This window comes from Staurois parvus, unplaced genomic scaffold, assembly GCF_062004578.1.
Source record: "Staurois parvus isolate SC_StPar_1 unplaced genomic scaffold, SC_StPar_1.0 ptg000009l, whole genome shotgun sequence".
Taxonomy (NCBI): Eukaryota; Metazoa; Chordata; class Amphibia; order Anura; family Ranidae; genus Staurois; species Staurois parvus.
In genome coordinates this window covers 7197789-7217861 of record NW_028317805.1, presented here as the reverse complement: position 1 = coordinate 7217861, position 20073 = coordinate 7197789, and the positions used below count along the sequence as shown (strand labels likewise).

At 40.5% G+C, this 20073-nt stretch overlaps 1 protein-coding gene across 3 annotated transcripts in view; it reads left to right on the top strand.

The window, feature by feature from the left end:
• MGMT (O-6-methylguanine-DNA methyltransferase) overlaps positions 1–20073 on the top strand; it is a 625576-nt gene that overhangs the window by 88929 nt on the left and 516574 nt on the right. The window contains exon 3 of one of the 3 annotated variants that reach the window (XM_089669506.1): positions 915–1013. The exons of the other annotated variants lie outside the window; for them this stretch is intronic. Coding sequence (XP_089525632.1) covers positions 984–1013 — 30 coding nt within the window. The 5' untranslated portion in view covers positions 915–983. The remainder of the gene's footprint in view (positions 1–914; positions 1014–20073) is intronic. 3 annotated transcript variants of the gene reach the window in all.

The following is a 20073-nucleotide window of genomic DNA, read 5'->3' as shown; positions in this document are numbered from 1 at the left end:
TGCATCTAACACAGATAGTGTAGTGTTGTGCAAGTGTGAAATCCTATCATTAATCACAGTGGCGTGGAGAATGATCAGTGTCTGCTGGGAAACATCCAGTAAATCCGCAGGGAGACTGTAATGGTCAGGTTGCATTTGATTGTTTGGTGGTTGGAGGGGGGGGGGGGGGAGTAGCTTTAAGGAAATTTTGTATTGTTGCTGATGGTGAATGGAAAGAACTTGTCCAATTGCACCATTCAATACAAAAATGAAACTAAAATTTTAGTTTAGACAAATATGTTCAGAAGTGGATTGTATGGTGTAAAAAGGATAAACTAGGAAAGGCATAAGTCCTGGCAAAAGTGAAGTGGTAATTCAATTTACTGTCACTTAGAACTTCATCTGAGGGTTTATGGAGAGTATGATTAAAGGGAACTTATTAGGACAAACATCACAGCCCCCAAGCTGCTAATGCCTTGTCCCTGGGAGCATCTCTAGGTCTGCAGTAGACTTCACTGTGTATGATGCTGCAGAGGTTTGATCTGCCCTAGTAATAACCTTGCTTGTAGGTGTTGGACATTAAAGTGTTACTAAACCCATGCCCCTGCATGCACTATATATGGCCTCCTGCAGTACACAGAACATGGAAATGCAATTATTTTAGTAAATATAAACTGCTAAATACCTTTTCTCATCAGCAGTTAGAGCAGTCTTGTGACTTCTATCAGTGTCCAGCCGAGGACTGGTTATTCTTGTAGGAGGAGTTTTCATTTGCTCTAGGAGGATGCAGGACCCCAACCTCTGTCTGGACAGTGCTGATTGGCCCTGTGCTGTGATGCATGTGATATGCACTCTCCCAAGAAAAAAAAAAACCTCTAGCAATACACACCAAACTGAGCATGTTCAGAGTAACTCCACATGATATCTCTTTTCAGGAGATAAGAGGGGGACACTGGAAGAAGGGGTGGATCGGAGAAGTCAGGATTAAACAGCGTTGTTACACAATGCAGAGAATTAACCTCTTAGGTTCCACAGTGAGTATAACAAGCATGCTTTACTGCATATACAGGCTGATTTTACTATAGTAGGTTTAGTAACACTTTAACTTTGCACTGAAGCTGCGATGGGGTGAAAACCATCATGACAGAGGATCCCATATGTCCAGAATTGGTTGCTTAGCTCAACAGTACCTAACCTCAAATTAGATGGCCTACTCTTTTATTGACACTTTTACCCATATGTGCATATGCCAAGTTCTGAGTAACTTAGTGATTTTGCACAACTGCTAAATTTCCAATTTGTACAATGAAATCATTCATGCTCGTATACATGTGAGGAGGAGCTATAGTGCAGTCAGACTTTACTTCTTACTTTTCTATATTCAGAAATATAACCATGGGCTGAAAACATGGTTTACATGTGTGTCATTTGCTGGTTATGAACAAGTTGGATCTAAATGTAATCTTTTTTTTTTTGCTTGCTGGTTGATAACCAGGAGTCCCAGTTCCCGATCACCTGATTGCTGTGATAGCCTCTGATTGGCTGTCACAGTGATTAGTCATGGTGCGGCCTGCACCTGTGTTCTTTTTCTTCTCTTAGTGGATAGAGGTTGATTTATTAAAACAGGAGAGTGCAAAATCTGGTGCAGCTCTGTATAGAAACAAAGCAGCTTCCAGTGTTATTTTTGTCAATACTTAACTGAACAAGCTGAAGTGAGAAGCTGATTTGTTACCATGCACAGCTGCACCATATTTTGCACTCTCCAGTTTTAGTAAATCAACCCCATTGCACCTTTCTCTCCTTGCCAGGGGTGAAAAATAAAAACAAATACAAATGCCTGTAAAAAATGCTGCTAATAGCTTTTGTTAGTAGCGTTCAGAAGCGCTGGTGTTTCATTAGCATTTTTACAGAAGAGAGGAAAAAAAAGCTAGGAAAAAAGTGTTTTTAGCAGCGTTTAACATTTTTTTCTGCTAGAAAAATGCTCCAAAATTTCTACAAAAACCAATGTTTTCTGCACCTAGACACTGAAGCTCAAAAAATGCTAATAGCGTAAATGAGTGTGTATGGACATAAAGTATAACACTATTTAGCTTTTAGGAGCAGAAAAAAATACTAATAACAGCTTCTAGGAGCTTAAACAAATGCTAGTGTGCGTGGAGCCTAAAACAAAAAATAAAATAAAATTTGAAAAATATATAAAAATAAAAAATAGATCAAGGTTTGGTCTAGGTCTGTACCAGGGTTAGTGTTAGTGTTTAGGTAAGAGTCAAAGGTCAGAGTCAGTATATTTTGGGTAAAGTTTAAAAAAAAAAAATTGTTAAAAGTACAGCCAAAGCTCGTTTGGCTGTACTTCTCCTGTGGATTACAGAAGAGCAGTTGGTTCTGCACTCCTGTGACCCGATAATGGGCTAAAGCCATGTATTAAGCTGAATTCACGGTATGGCTATTTTTTCATAGTTACATTGGTTCAGCTTGGACCAAAATAAGTATGTATGTGTCATACCTGGTCAATCCGCATGGAAGCTGGAATCGCTGTAGTAGGCACCACCTACAGTGACTGCTGCTAACTTCTGAGTCCTGTGTCACGTCTTAGTGAACACAAGAGGTCACTCGCTTAGCTCAGGTGCCATTAAGAGAACACTGTGTATTTCCTCAATGAATGCAAAGCGATCTCTGAACAAGGTGGTGATCATGACTCCACCACCCCGCCTCTCTACCTTTCCTTTACATAAAACTGAAATAATCTTTTTTGCGTGATGTGTAAAATTGGAAATTACACTCTTCTATATTTTGAAGTATATGTAAATCCTTACCATCTAAAACAACCTATTCAGTTTAAAATAGAAATGAAAGGTAAAACATTTGTGTATAGATAGATACTGTATTTTTCGCACCTAACCATAAGACGCACCTAGGTTTTAGGGGAGGAAAACAAGAAAAAAAAATATTCTGAACCAATGGACTGCAGACATAGTACAGGAGATGACCAGTGACTGCAGACATAGTACAGGAGATGACCAGAGACTGCAGACATAGTACAGGAGATGACCAGAGACTGCGGACATACTACAGGAGATGACCAGAGACTGCGGACATACTACAGGAGATGACCAGAAACTGTGGACCTTTGGGGAGCGGAGGGGGGGGGGAAGCGGGTACCCAAATTTGACAGGTACCTGCACCCACTTCTGCTGAGTTGTCCTTCCCCCTCCCTCCCTGCAGTCTTCTGGGACACGTGGCAGGTCCCAGAAGACTACAGGGCCATTCACAAAGCGCATGCACAGTGGGCACCCAGCCGTGAAGCCGCAAGCTGTCACAGCCGGGTGCCCATCCTAAAGATGCCTGTGCCAGGGAGAGAAGACCGAGGAACGGGTAGGACTGCTGGAGGTCTGCAGGTTCTGCTGCACAGAAGAGCTGAGTGGCCGACCCGGTATTCTAACGCTGCGGCGGCGACAGGGGGAGTAGCGGGCTGGCCGCTCCATATTTGCTCCATAAGATGCACAGGCATTTCCCCCCATTTTTTTGTGAAAAAAGTGCGTCTTATGGAGCGAAAAATACGGTATATAAAAAAAATTATAAGCACTTTTAAAAATTTTTTTTTTTTTAAATAATCACATAAATCTCTGTTCTCAGCTGCATAAGGAGCTCAGATATATTGTGTGTGTATATATAACTTAATGGATAATGAAATGTCCATAAGAAAAAAAAAAAGTCCAAAAGTACGGTAATAAGCTTTTGAAGGCAGCCAGTTCTTTTTTGTCGCTTCCAGAATATCTTCTAGCTCACATTAGAAGGGTATCAGCGCCTCTAAGTACAGCACAATTGAAACATTTTAATAGTAAAAGTACAGGCAACTCACAATAGATGGATGAAATAGCGCTTGTAAACACGTGAGACTGCAAATCCGGTTTGGTCCCACTGGGGGTGTCTTTGCCCCAAGATGACAAGCTGCCAGCTGCGCTTTTGGATTCAAGTGTATCCTGCTATGCTCATGGTCCACAAGCCACAATCCATCTTTTGTGAGTTGCTTGTACTTTTACTATAAGGAGCTCAGAGAGCTGGATGAGGAGAAACAGCAGCACACTGATCTTCCCAGTGAATGGCTGTGAAAAGGGCAGTGTGGCTTGTCAGCACAAGTCTGATCACTGGAAGAGAGCAGGCTGGGTTCCCAGCTCAGCTAGAAAACTGATAACACTGTGCTCTCATGCGTAGTGTGGTCTGCTTGAAATAGGAAAGCAGAGGGACTGGCAGGAACACCAGGGATTTCACACAAAGGAAGCAATAGAGAACAGGATATTTTTAATAGAAGTACATGGTACAGCAGGCATGTATCAGGAATATGAAATGTTGGGTTGACATATTTTTTAAAGTTAAAGCCCAACTACAGCCCCTTTTTAGAGAGGGACACTATAGAGCCTCTGTCAGGTTTGTATTGTTATCTGGGACACAGACAAAAACATATTTTTAGTAAAACAAGGATTAGAACATATGATCTGATGATTTTACCTGCTGATCGTGTCAGTAACACACTTTTGCCTTAGCTTGACAGTGCTCACTCACTGTATTGTATCTATGGAGGAGCAGTGTTGTCACCACAGGCTGCTCTCCAGATTTGTAATACTATCCCTCCCCCCCCTCTTCCCCACAATTTAAATTAAAATTTCAGTGCACAGTAAATTACAATGACATCTAGTTTCTGGCGGGATCAACAAGTTCTTTTTTTCTATACTTGCATAAAATGTACTTAGTCTTTAACCTCCCTAGCGGTCTGATTATGTCCATATTTCTGTGCTCAAAGCGGTAAATTTTTTTGCATGGAAATATGTAGTTTTTTTTTTTATTGTAGGCTTGTAATTTTTAGGAATAACTCACTGAAATCTGTCCGAACAAGAGTCTAGTAAACATCCCGGGTATGTTAAAATTTGAAACACGAAATCATACATTATAATTTAATAAATAATCATAAAAAATAATATAATAAATTTAATTCAATAATGTAATCAAACCAAAAACACTGAAATGTGAAATATAGCGCCAAGTTCGCACATCACTGAGCAAAGTCACAAAATTGTTTTCAGTGTCTGATGACGAATTTCCCCCACTAATCATTATCACTCAATTCTGCAAGTGGTTCTAATTTACTATCACTGTTCTCTAGCTGGTCTAAACCCGATTTTGACCTAAAGGGACGCTTTTTGGACACCATGGACATTTCTCAGTTTCCAGGCAGAAAGAACGGTAAAAATGTAGGCAGGGCACAGGACAAAGCACTCGGGACAAAATGTATGTGAAATGGTTTGATACAGTAATGTTTTACTATGTGATTTTAGTGAATGTCACTTCTACCATTTTCAAATTTTCCACCAGTTCTGTCCCCCGTATGTCCTGACGTCGCAGGGAATGGAACCCAGAAGACAGATGCCTGCATCAGCCGAAAGGACATTACAGGGGACACTGCAGGAGGGACATCGCAGGAGCGCAGGACAAGGTAAGTGAAGAAGAGATCCCGGAGCAACGCTGCAAGGTATTCCCGAGTGTAGCTCGGGGTTACCGCTTGTGGTGCTGAAACTTTACCCCAAGCTACACTCAGGAATACCTCCAGGGAGGTTAAAAACTAAATGAATACAGCCAACATATTTTGGGAGTTGTAAACTGCAATAAATCACATTTTTGCCCAAGGCATACAGTAGATATACTTTACAGTAATGCCACTAGTGACTATTTCACCATTGCTGTCTCTTTATACAATTATTTTTCAATACCAATTCAATAGCTTAGTGGTTGGATAAACAATTTAATTAATCACATTTGACAATTCATTCCATTAGGGGCAGTGGTCTAGAAGTGACAATCCCTCCAGTAGGGGGCATGTTGGGAGCCATGTGTAATGCCACCTAGACGTTAACCTATCACTCCATGTTAATTTACATGTGGAACTTATGTGCATTGTCATCTGATAGATGACATGAAACTTTACCGTCTCTAAAAGATACATCGTGTGCAAGATGCTAAATAAAATGTATATTATGGATTTGGATTTTTTCCCTTGGGTGACAGACTCCCTTAGCAACTTTTTTTTCTGCATAATATTTTTGATATCATTTAATTTTTTAACAGGCTTGAAAGAATTTATTTTGATAACCTACAGAGGAATGACACAGAGATTGAACATATTGTACGGCAGCGGATTTCACAAGACACATAAATCATAATTTTAGCCTGATTTTTCTTTTCTGGTGTGTCTTCTGCGCCGACTTAAAATACATTTTCTTCCGGATTGCCTTGAGAAGATGGAAATATCAGTTGTCAGATTTTTGAGCCGGTAATTTGTAAAACAAATTGATGCAAAGTCTGCAGAGTGGAAGAAGCTAGTGGAGGTGAAACGCGTGGTACTGAGAAGTATATCAGGGCATTATTACTTTAAATTGTTATTATTGGTCAGGGACCTGAAAACTCAGTTGTAGCTGTGCTCTATATTTGTAAAATATCCATAAATAAACCACAAGGAAATACAGTAAGCATCTCTGACAAAATTAATAGACGTGATCCTGGCTTGAGTAGATTTGATACTTGGGCTGTTGTGTACAGTCAGTAATAGACGTTTCAATCTGATCCTTTATGTCGCTTATTTAAAAGACTTTCCTCCACGTCGCTGGAAAGCAGAAATAGAAACTCGGGCTTCACTGATGTAACTGCTTCTTCCATTATGTAGCTAGATTGCTGTGATAAATGTATGCCTGTATGTATAATACAAAGACAATTTACACAATAATTAGGCATGCAGCAAATGTATACCGGTATATATTTCACATTTCATAAGGAGGACTCTGTCTTCACATTTTATTAATGCTTAGCAAACAGTAAGGGTAATAAGTCTTCCCGGTTATAGAACCTAATTTATTTGTGTATTTGCATTTCTTACCGTGAGTGACATGCTGCTTGTTTGGCCGTGATGAAAAAAATTAATAACCTCTAAAGCGGGCTCTTGACTAACCAGCTGCAAATATACTGTAGGAGCCAGTGAGATCCTAATCTTGCCTTGTGCCCAGATAGCCAAGTGTAGATTTTAACCTGAGGGTGTAAAGTTAACTATATGCATAACTCTCCTTTCTTTTTCAATACTTGTGTTTTTGGCAGCTGCAAACAGTGCTTGGAAGGAAAAGGTGTTAGTTGGGTTTTTTTAACCAGCTGCCAACAGTAAATATACTGCAATCGGCCAGCAGTCACGTACATGTATGTGACCGGCTGCCTTGTGGGTTTGAGGCGCATGCATGCACCCCCGCCAACCCGTGCTGTGATTGGGTACAGTACGAGTTTGGCAGCTGATTTCAGCCAATGATTTCAGCTTAAATCAGTTGATTGTGTCCATTCACACACAGAGTTCATTGTTTACTAAAACAAATAACTGTGTATTGTGAACAGTGATCTGGCTGTTTCTTCTCCCTGAAAAGCAGGGAGAAAAAACAGTCATATAGTAGAGTAAAAACTGCACCTATTACACACATTACATACTGTTGGGCAAACAACCCTTTGATTGCCCCTAGGTGCTATTCCCTTCTCAGCCAATGTCATTAGTACAGTGACATGTACAGTATTAGCACTGATCACTGTATTAGTGTCAGTATAGATGTCAATACTAGCACTGATCACTGTATTAGTGTCACTATAGATGTCATTGTCTGTTAGTCACATAGTGTACCTCCCAGCCAACATCAGCTAGCACCAGATTGCTTGCCACACTATCACAGTCCCACTATAAGTCGTTAATTACTGCCGTTACCAGTATAGTGTCACAGCTGCCTAAATTCCAGTGTACATATACCATAATTTATAGACACTATCACACAAGCCAATTAATATACACCTATTGGGATTTTTTTTATACTGAAGACATGTAGCAGCATACATTTTAACCTAAATTTATGAAGACTTTTTTATATATATATATATATATATATATATATGTTTTATTACAGAAAGTGGAAAATGCTTTTTTTTTTTCTTTTCAAAATGTACAGTCTTTTTATATAATAAAAAAATAAAATAACCAGTGGTGATCAAATACCACCAAAAGAATGCTCTGTTTGTGAGAAAAAAAGTATATAAATTTAATTTGGGTACAGTGTTGAATGACTGTGCAATTGCCAGGTAAATTACCGCAGTGCTGAATGGCACTAAAAACTTCCGGTGGTCAATTGTAAATCATAAAAATATTGTCCTTATGCTGATGGTGAACATTAGAGCCACCGATGATAGGTTTCTCCTTTGTGATTTGAGTGACGTGCACCCTGGAGTTGGCCCTGCCTTTGTCAAGAATGTAAATCAATATTTAGAAGGTTGACACAAATTTGTCAGAGAAAAAGGGAAGCCACGGCCCGACCTTCTGAAGATTCTAATTGAGTGGCTGCTGTAGTGACCAACTGCCTTTTTAGTATTTGAGTCAATGACCGGTAAAAATATGCAGTTGAAGAACTTTAGATCAAAGTTACTTACTTGTTATGGGTTGTTAATTCAAAATCTTGAAGCAAGCAACTATTATTGTCCATAGGACATGAGTGGTCAAAGAGGCTCCTCCTGTTAGTGAAAAAGGAGAGGGGGTCAATTTCTGAAATACTACTTGTAATATAATGCTCCTCAGTGCCTGGAGTGATTGGAAATGTAGGTATAGAAAGTTGAAAAATAGCACTGTACCTGTAAGGTTATCTTACTGGTGTTGCTATAAGTATTGATGTAAGTAATCTGGTTCTTGGGCAGGCGGCTTCTACACCCCAGAGGATTTCCACACTCTCCTTGGCATGTAGTGTAAGGTAACAAAAATGTAAATTAAAGAACCAAACCACTGCTAAGAGGTCCAAATATAAGTTTAGTCCAAAAAAAAATCATTTTAAGGGTCCAACCCCCCTGCCCCCCCCCCCCCCATTCGGGGCCTGAAATGGAAAACAACATGAATGGACAAGAAGTCAACTGGAACCTTTTAATACAATTTTTTTCCAATGTGATTACAAGCATGGGTCTTGTTGGCAGTAGTCTACATGTTTGTGTAAATGTACTTATGGCAGACATCTTTTTGAAGTATCAAATAAGGAGAGAGGACAACTGGCCTCCAAAAACTGTACTAGAGGCAGAAGAAAACAAACATTTTGTGCCTTTCATAAACTAAATGCATTACTAAAATGTTTGACTCAACTTTCCTGATTCCATTCCTGGTCTAGCTTGTTATTGAAAAAAAAAATTGTATTCCATTATGAGAAAAATATAAGCATTTGTAAACGTATGCAAATCTAAATGAAGAAGATGGGTATGGATTTCACTAGACACAGCAGACTATCGACAATGGATAAACTTGCTTGCTTATGTCACCTTGTTCTCTTCTGCAGGCAGAATTTTGTAATAATAGGGTTGTGTGATTTTCATTTTAATAACCATGCTTGCTGCTCAATGCTTTTTTTAATACATGCCTGAACAAATGCTGGACCTGTTGAATGTGTTTTCAAAGGCTTGGCAATCATAAATATTTATGTGAGTTTACAATAACTATATATTAGGAAAAAAAAAACCTTTCTAGACAGTGCTTCTGTGTGTGGTGCTAATGCTGCCTTTAACTGCCCAGAGACACAGCCTTCTCATAACATGTCCTGGTAAAATACCTTGAGAATGCTTTTTTACAGTTATTTTGATAAGTGGCAAAAAAGGCACCCTACAGATTCTGTGATAATAGGATTTATTTTTCAAAGGACACCTCTAGGATATGAAGTGCTATAGAGGGAGGGGAAAAAAGTCTGGGAAAATGCTGGGTCCCGGTTGAAGTCTATTTTCAATAATGTATTAAAGGAAAAGAAAGCTTGGTAAAAAAAAAAAAAAATAGACTTACGAGTTTTGTTTGTTATAAGAGCCATTCCAAACAACATAAATACGCTTCTTTACATCTGCAGTTTTGTAGACACATTTCCGTGACAATCAAACAAAGAAATGCATGGATATGACCCAGCCTACTTGTCTAAGACTTTTGTTTTTTCATCCAACACTGTTGAAATGCCTTTAATGCTGATAACCTGATAGTCCAGGAACACTATCTCCAGAGACTTGTTAATGCCAGGCATTCTTGCCCCTGCCCCTTGTACAGACCATAGAGGTTTTCTAGCACAGAATCATGTGACTAGAAGCCATAGCCCTATAAGCACTGCTCATGAGTGGATTTTCTGATATTAACTCTTTGAAATAAACACAGCAGGTAAAAATATATGGTTTCCCTATGTCAACTTTTTTTTGAAGGTGCAAGCAGCATTGTCATCCGTATCCTTCTTTCAGTAATTAATGACCTTTAAATTGTGTGTGTGATTATCTGCGCACAAGAAGTGAAAAAAATCACTTAAATGTGTATACAAAATAATAAAGGAATGCTGCGCTATCACCAATAGTTTAGCTGTGAGTGATAACCACTGTCTGTGAACAGATGTTGTATGTGTTTTCAGTAATCATCAAATAATCAGAAAAAAAACCCAAAACTGTCAACAAATTATAAACATAAAAACAGTCAAGTCCATATAATTGTAAATGTGGTATTCCAATGCAACCTGTGATTGATGTGTGTGTGTGTGTATATATATATATATATATATATATATATATATATATATACAGTGGGGCAAAAAAGTATTTAGTCAGCCACCAATTGTGCAAGTTCTCCCACTTAAAAAGATGAGAGAGGCCTGTAATTGGCATCATAGGTAGACCTCAACTATGAGAGACAAAATGAGAAAACAAATCCAGACAATCACATTGGCTGATTTGGAAAGAATTTATTTGCAAATTATGGTGGAAAATAAGTATTTGGTCACCTACAAACAAGCAAGATTTCTGGCTCTCACAGACCTGTACCTTCTTCTTTAAGAGGCTCCTCTGTCCTGCACTCATTACCTGTATCAATGGCACCTGTTTGAACTTGTTATCAGTATAAAAGACACCTGTCCACAACCTCAAACAGTCACACTCCAAACTCCACTATGGTGAAGACTAAAGAGCTGTCGAAGGACACCAGAAACAAAATTGTAGACCTGCACCAGGCTGGGAAGACTGAATCTGCAATAGGCAAGCAGCTTGGTGTGAACAAATCAACTGTGGGAGCAATAATTAGAAAATGGAAGACATACAAGACCAATGATAATATTCCTCGATCTGGGGCTCCACGCAAGATCTCACCCCGTGGGGTCAAAATGATCACAAGAACGGTGAGCAAAAATCCCAGGACCACACGGGGGGTTCTAGTGAATGACCTGCAGAGAGCTGGGACCAACGTAACAAAGGCTACCATCAGTAACAAAAATAGAGCAGAAACAGGCCACCTAAAATGACACGAATAACTGGTGTCATTGTCATATCTCCGACTCACTTATATAAGTGTGGATCCATAAACCCCAAAAAATGCATACTAAACAATATGGTAGTGTGACGAGAGCACTCCTACCTGAAAAAAGAAGGTTACTAAATGATCCACGCGGAGTAATATGAATTCAAAAAAATCAGACAATACTTTATTTGATCACATAGATCAGTGGTGGGCAACCTTTTTTTTCAACTGAGCCAAATCTCGCCAAAACCACGATTGAAATTTATTTTGAGAGCCACATTTTTAAAACTGAAAATACATCTCCCATATAGTAATTCATCCCCCATAGTAATTCATCCCTCATATAGTAATTCATCCCCCATATAGTAATTAATCCCCCATATAGTAATTCATCCCCCATAGTAATTCATCCCCCATAGTAATTCATCCCCCATATAGTAATTCATCCCCCATATAGTAATTCATCCCCCCCATAGTAATTCATCCCCCCCATAGTAATTCATCCCCCATATAGTAATTCATCCCCCATATAGTAATTAATCCCCCATATAGTAAGTCCCCCATAGTAATTCATTCCCCATATAGTAATTCATCCCCCATATAGTAAGTCCCCCATATAGTAATTCATTCCCCATATAGTAAGTCCCCCATATAGTAAGTCCCCCATATAGTAAGTCCCCCATATAGTAATTCATTCCCCATATAGTAAGTCCCCCATATAGTAATTCATCCCCCATATAGTAAGTCCCCCATATAGTAATTCATTCCCCATATAGTAAGTCCCCCATATAGTAAGTCCCCCATATAGTAATTCATTCCCCATATAGTAAGTCCCCCATATAGTAAGTCCCCCATATAGTAATTCATTCCCCATATAGTAAGTCCTCCATATAGTAATTCATTCCCCATATAGTAAGTCCCCCATATAGTAATTCATCCCCCATATAGTAAGTCCCCCATATAGTAATTCATTCCCCATATAGTAAGTCCCCCATATAGTAATTCATCCCCCATATAGTAAGTCCCCCATATAGTAATTCATTCCCCATATAGTAAGTCCTCCATATAGTAATTCATCCCCCATATAGTAAGTCCCCCATATAGTAATTCATCCCCCATATAGTAAGTCCCCCATATAGTAATTCATTCCCCATATAGTAAGTCCCCCATATAGTAATTCATCCCCCATATAGTAAGTCCCCCATATAGTAATTCATCCCCCATATAGTAAGTCCTCCATATAGTAATTCATTCCCCATATAGTAAGTCCCCCCTGTGTCAATTCACTTACCTTTGCTCCGCGCGTTCCTCTCGTATTCCCGCGCCGTTCTGGTCTTCAGGGAGGACTGTGAGAGGAGAAGAGTTCGTCACGCTGCCCCGCCTACATCCTGGCTGCCCCGCCTACATCCTGACAGCTGCAGAGTCCTGACGCCCGAGAGGAGGGAGGGGGGCGGCCATCCGAGAGGAGGGGAGAGGAGAGGAGGGGGGGGCGGGCGCCCGGCACACGGGAGAGCCGCATTTAAGTTTGTAAAGAGCCGCATGTGGCTCGCGAGCCGCGGCTTGCCGACCACTGACATAGATCATAAGGAGGTTAAACATGAGCACGGTGAACATGTCAAACAAATAAAATCATGTTAAAAAGCACTTGGCGTCTTCATTATAGGGTCATTTTAGCAAGTAGAGCACCATATAAGGCAATATAGAGTAATGGTGAGGTAATTCTCCTAGATTTCCATGAATTTCCAGCTTATATTAGAGTGAGCCATGTATTCAGCAGATATGTTCCCAATGTACGTCAGGAGCCTCCTGGTATGTGGAAGCTGGAACACAAAAATACACAGTGTATGTATGAAAATATAGGAGCTGAATCGCATCCAAGCCTCACCAAGCCTCCCTCTACAGTAATTAGTGGACACTTCTATTACCTTCTCAGTTGTGAGACTGTCATACCCACTTCTCAAATGTAGGGACTTCCTGGGTAGCCACCCCAAGTGAAACAAAGTCCACAGTACCAGATGATTCTGGGGATATATATGAAAATAAATGTATAGATCACAGGCATCAAGTAAACCCTGAAAACAAGGAACACAATATGGGTATATTACCATCAATAAAGATCAAGAAGACTCCCGTCGACTTGAAATAAGATCAGGTCCTTGATGCTTGTTCAGAGGTGCATATGGGGGTGGGGAGCCAGGTAGTCACAGTACGTAGATTCCAAACACATATAGTATGTATGTAGCAGGCCGTGAGTACCTGAGTCTATATACCTAATAAAGGGTTTCCAAAAATTACTCAATCTGAGAAAATTGAAGCGATTTCATTAGGATATGGCTATGTCACAGCATACAATGCCTAATTAGGATAGTGTGTATATATATATATATATATTGTCCTCTGAAGAGGATTTCCAAAAAATTCCCCAAGTATACAGGGTAAATTAGGCCCGTATGACATGCCTTCTTAACTCCATAAATGCTCTATAAATCTAAACAGCTGTAAGCTTAAATAACTTGCCACCGGTGGAAGGTATGTTCCCCTAGGGGATTGCCGTTTGCGAACCGCTGTAAAAGTAGCCTTATGGTAGTTTTTCAGAGGGCCTCGTGCCTTCCTAGCAAGGAGCTGTGACACCGCCGTTCCTTCCCACCTCGTGGGCGCCGCACCCTATGAAGACGCCGAGCGTAGTGACGTCAATACGTTGACGCGTTTCGTCCGCCAATCACCGCAGACTTCGTCAGAACTGGGAGGGGACTTGCGGTGATATTGCTAGGAAGGCACGAGGCCCTCTGAAAAACTACCATAAGGCTACTTTTACAGCGGTTCGCAAATGGCAATCCCCTAGGGGAACATACCTTCCACCGGTGGCAAGTTATTTAAGCTTACAGCTGTTTAGATTTATAGAGCATTTATGGAGTTAAGAAGGCATGTCATACGGGCCTAATTTACCCTGTATACTCGGGGAATTTTTTGGAAATCCTCTTCAGAGGACAATATATATATATATATATATACACGCTATCCTAATTAGGCATTGTATGCTGTGACATAGCCATATCCTAATGAAATCGCTTCAATTTTCTCAGATTGAGTAATTTTTGGAAACCCTTTATTGGGTATATAGACTCAGGTACTCACGGCCTGCTACATACATACTATATGTGTTTGGAATCTACGTACTGTGACTACCTGGCTCCCCACCCCCATATGCACCTCTGAACAAGCATCAAGGACCTGATCTTATTTCAAGTCGACGGGAGTCTTCTTGATCTTTATTGATGGTAATATACCCATATTGTGTTCCTTGTTTTCAGGGTTTACTTGATGCCTGTGATCTATACATTTATTTTCATATATATCCCCAGAATAATCTGGTACTGTGGACTTTGTTTCACTTGGGGTGGCTACCCAGGAAGTCCCTACATTTGAGAAGTGGGTATGACAGTCTCACAACTGAGAAGGTAATAGAAGTGTCCACTAATTACTGTAGAGGGAGGCTTGGTGAGGCTTGGATGCGATTCAGCTCCTATATTTTCATACATACACTGTGTATTTTTGTGTTCCAGCTTCCACATACCAGGAGGCTCCTGACGTATATTGGGAACATATCTGCTGAATACATGGCTCACTCTAATATAAGCTGGAAATTCATGGAAATCTAGGAGAATTACCTCACCATTACTCTATATTGCCTTATATGGTGCTCTACTTGCTAAAATGACCCTATAATGAAGACGCCAAGTGCTTTTTAACATGATTTTATTTGTTTGACATGTTCACCGTGCTCATGTTTAACCTCCTTATAATCTATGTGATCAAATAAAGTATTGTCTGATTTTTTTGAATTCATATTACTCCGCGTGGATCATTTAGTAACCTTCTTTTACCATCAGTAACACACTACGCCACCAGGGACTCAGATCCTGCAGTACCAGACGTGTCCCCCTGCTTAAGCCAGTACATATCCGGGCCCGTCTGAAGTTTGCTAGATAGCATTTGGATGATCCAGAAGAGGATTGGGAGAATGTCATATGGTCAGATGAAACCAAAATAGAACTGTTTGGTAGAAACACAACTCATCGTGTTTGGAGGAGAGAGAATGCTGAGTTGCATCCAAAGAACACCATACCTACTGTGAAGCATGGGGGTGGCAACATCATGCTTTGGGGCTATTTCTCCGCAAAGGGACCAGGGCGACTGATCCATGTACAGGACAGAATGAATGGGGCCATGTATCGTGAGATTTTGAGTGCAAACCTCCTTCCATCAGCAAGGGCATTGAAGATGAAACGTGGCTGGGTCTTCCAACATGACAATGATCCCAAACATACCGCCCGGGCAATGAAGGAGTGGCTTCGAAAGAAGCATTTCAAGGTCCTGGAGTGGCCTAGCCAGTCTCCAGATCTCAACCCCATAGAAAACCTTTGGAGGGAGTTGAAAGTCCGTGTTGCCCAGCGAAAGCCCCAAAACATCACTGCTCTAGAGGAGATCTGCATGGAGGATGGACCAACATACCAGCAACAGTGTGTGCCAACCTTGTGAAGACTTCCAGGAAACGTCTGACCTCTGTCATTGCCAACAAAGGATATATAACAAAGTATTGAGATGAACTTTTGATATTGACCAAATACTTATTTTCCTCCATAATTTGCAAATAAATTCTTCCCAAATCAGCCAATGTGATTGTCTAGATTTTTTTTTCTCATTTTGTCTCTCATAGTTGAGGTCTACCTATGATGCCAATTACAGGCCTCTCTCATCTTTTTAAGTGGGAGAACTTGCACAATTGGTGGCTGACTAAATACTTTTTTGCCCCACTGTGTGTGTATGTATATATATATATATATATATATATATATATATATATATATATATACAGTCAGGTCCATAAATATTGAGACATCGACACAATTCTAACATTTTTGGCTCTATACACCACCACAATGGATTTGAAATGAAACACACAAGAGGTGCTTTAACTGCAGACTGTCAGCTTTAATTTGAGGGTATTTACATCCAAATCAGGTGAACAGTGTAGGAATTACAACAGTTTGAATATGTGCCTCCCACTTGTTAAGGGACCAAAAGTAATGGGACAGAATAATAATCATAAATCAAACTTTCACTTTTTAATACTTGGTTGCAAATCCTTTTCAGTCAATTACAGCCTGAAGTCTGGAACACATAGACATCACCAGATGCTGGGTTTCATCCCTGGTGATGCTCTGCCAGGCCTCTACTGCAACTGTCTTCAGTTCCTGCTTGTTCTTGGGGCATTTTCCCTTCAGTTTTGTCTTCAGCAAGTGAAATGCATGCTCAATCAGATTCAGGTCAGGTGATTGACTTGGTCATTCCGTAACATTCCACTTCTTTCCCTTAAAAAACTCTTTGGTTGCTTTTGCAGTATGCTTTGGGTCATTGTCCATCTGCACTGTGAAGCGGCGTCCAATGAGTTGTGAAGCATTTGGCTGAATATGAGCAGATAATATTGCCCGAAACACTTCAGAATTCATCCTGCTGCTTTTGTCAGCAGTCACATCATCCATAAATACAAGAGAACCAGTTCCATTGGCAGCCATACATGCCCACGCCATGACACTACCACCACCATGCTTCACTGATGAGGTGGTATGCTTAGGATCATGAGTGAAGTCTTCTCTTGATTGTTGACTTTGACACACATACACCTACCTCCTGGAGAGTGTTCTTGATCTGGCCAACTGTTGTGAAGGGTGTTTTCTTCACCAGGGAGAGAATTCTTCGGTCATCCACCACAGTTGTTTTCCGTGGTCTTCCAGGTCTTTTGGTGTTGCTGAGCTCACTGGTGCGTTCCTTCTTTTTAAGAATGTTCCAAACAGTTGTTTTGGCCACGCCTAATGTTTTTGCTATCTCTCTGATGGGTTTGTTTTGTTTTTTCAGCCTAATGATGGCTTGCTTCACTGATAGTGACAGCTCTTTGGGTCTCATCTTGAGAGTTGACAGCAACAAATTCCAAATGCAAATGGCACACTTGAAATGAACTCTGGACCTTTTATCTGCTCATTGTAATTGGGATAATGAGGGAATACCACACACCTGGCCATGGAACAGCTGAGAAGCCAATTGTCTCATTACTTTTGGTCCCTTAACAAGTGGGAGGCACATATGCAAACTGTTGTAATTCCTACACCGTTCACCTGATTTGGATGTAAATACCCTCAAATTAAAGCTGACAGTCTGCAGTTAAAGCACATCTTGTTAGTTTCATTTCAAATCCATTGTGGTGGTGTATAGAGCCACAAATGTTAGAATTGGGTCGATGTCCCAATACCTATGGACCTGACTGTGTATGTATGAGTATATATAGATATAGAGATATATATATATATATATATATAAATATATATTGCCAAAAGTTTTGGGACCCCCCTCCCCCCAAATCATTGGCTTTAGGTGTTCTAATCACCTCCCTGGCCACAGGTGTATAAAATCAAGCACCTAGGCATGCAGAGTGCTTCTACAAACGTTTGTGAAAGAATGGGTCGCTCTCAGGAGCTCAGTGAATTCAAGCGTGGTATCATGATAGATTGCCACTTGTGCAATAAGTTCATTTATGAAATTTCCTTGCTACTAAATATTCCATGGTCAACTGTTAGTGGTATGATAACAAAGTGGAAGCAACTGGGAACAACAGGAACTTAGCCATGAATTTAGTTAACCCGTTAGTTGACGTAAAATGACAGAGTGGGGTCAGCTTATGCTGAAGCGCACAGTGCGCAGTAGTCGCCAGCTGTCTGCAGAGTCAATAGTTACCGTCAAACTTGGTGTGGCCTTCAGAATTAGCAAAACAACAGTGCGTAGAGAGCTTCATGGAATGGGTTTCCATGGCCGAGCAGCTGTATCCAAGGCTTATATCACCAAGTGCAATGCAAAGCGTCGGATGCAGTGGTGTAAAGCACGCCACCACTGGACTCCAGAGCAGTAGAGACGTGTTCTCTAAAGTGACAAGTCACGCTTCTCTGTCTGGCAATTTGATGGATGTGTCTGGGTTTGACGGTTGCCAGGAGAATGGTACTTGACCTGACTGCATTGTGCCAAGTGTACAGTTTGTTTGAGGGGGGATTATGGTGTGAGGTTGTTTTTCAGGGGTTGAGCTTAACCCGTTCGTTCCAGTGAATGGAACTCTTAAGGTGTCTGTGCACCAAGACATTTTGGACAATTTCATGCTCCCAACTTTGTGGGGACAGTTTGGGGATGGCCCCTTCCTGTTCCAACATGACTGCGCAACAGTGCACAAAGCAAAGTCCATAAGGACATGGATGAGCGAGTTTGGGGTGCAAGAACTTAACTGGCCTGCACAGAGTCCTGACTTCAACCCAATAAAACACCTTTGGGATGAATTTGAGTGGAGACTGCGAGCCAGGCCTTCTCATCCGTCATCAGTGCCTGACCTCACTAATGCGCTTCTGGAAGAATGGTCAAACTTTCCCATAGACACCCTCCTAAACCTTGTGGACAACATTCCCAGAAGAGTTAAAGCTGTTATAGCTGCAAAGGGTGGGTCAACTCAATATTGAACCTATGGACTAAGACTGGGATGCCAATAAAGTTCATGTGCATGTAAAGGCAGACATCCCAATACTTTTGGCAATATAGAGTGTAAGTGTGTATGTACAGTGTGTGTGTGTGTGTATATATATATATATATATATATATATAAAAAATGTTTCATTTATTAACCACTTCCTGCCCAGGCCTTCTGATATTTCTCTCCTACATGTAAAAATCAGCATTTTTTTTTCATAGAAAATTACTTAGAACCCCCAAGCATTATATATTTTTTTGCAGAGGCCCTAGAGAATATAATGGTGTTTGTTGTGTAAAGTGTTACTAAACTCAGGACCCTGCATTCACTATATCTGCTCTTCCACAGTACAGAGAACATGGAAATGCAATTTGTTTAGTAAATATAAACTGCTAAATACCATTTCTCATTAGCAGTATATAGCAGTCTTGTGACTTCTATCAGTGTCCAGCTGAGCACATGTTAAAGCTGGTAGGAGGAGTTTTAATTTTGCTCTAGGACGATGCAGGACCCCAACCTCTGTCTGGACAGTGCTGATTGGCCCTGTGCTGATCACATGCACTCTCCCAAGAAAAAAAAAACCTCTAGAGCAATACACACCAAACTGAGCATGTGCAGAGTGACTCCACACGATATGTCTTTACAGGAGATAAGAGGACACTGGAAGAAGGGGAGGATCACAGAAGTCAGGATCAAACAGCCCTTTTACACAATTAAGAGGATTGACCCTTTAGGTTCTACAGTGAGCATGCTTTACTGCATATACAGGCTGATTTTACTGTTTGAGTTTAGTAACACTTTAATGAATTAAATAACTGTGCAAGAGCATGCGGGAATGGTGGCACTTTAATTTTGTTGTTTAATTTGTTTTATGACCCCTTTATTGCTAAAGCAAGAAATGTACACATCTCTTGTAATAACCACACAGCATGACAGGTCCTCTTTATTAAGAGATCTGGGGTCTATAAGACCCCAGATCTCTCCTCTATAATGTAAAGCACTAGATCAAGAAAAAAAACAAAAACATTGTTCTAGTGCTTTACCTTGGGCTGGAACCAGAAGTGATGTCATGACGTCGCTCTGGTCCTCCTAGACCAGGGGTAGGCAATCTGCGGCTCTCCAGCTGACTACAAGTTCCATCATGCCTCTTCAAGTCATAGCTGTAACTGTCAGTTTTGTAATGTTG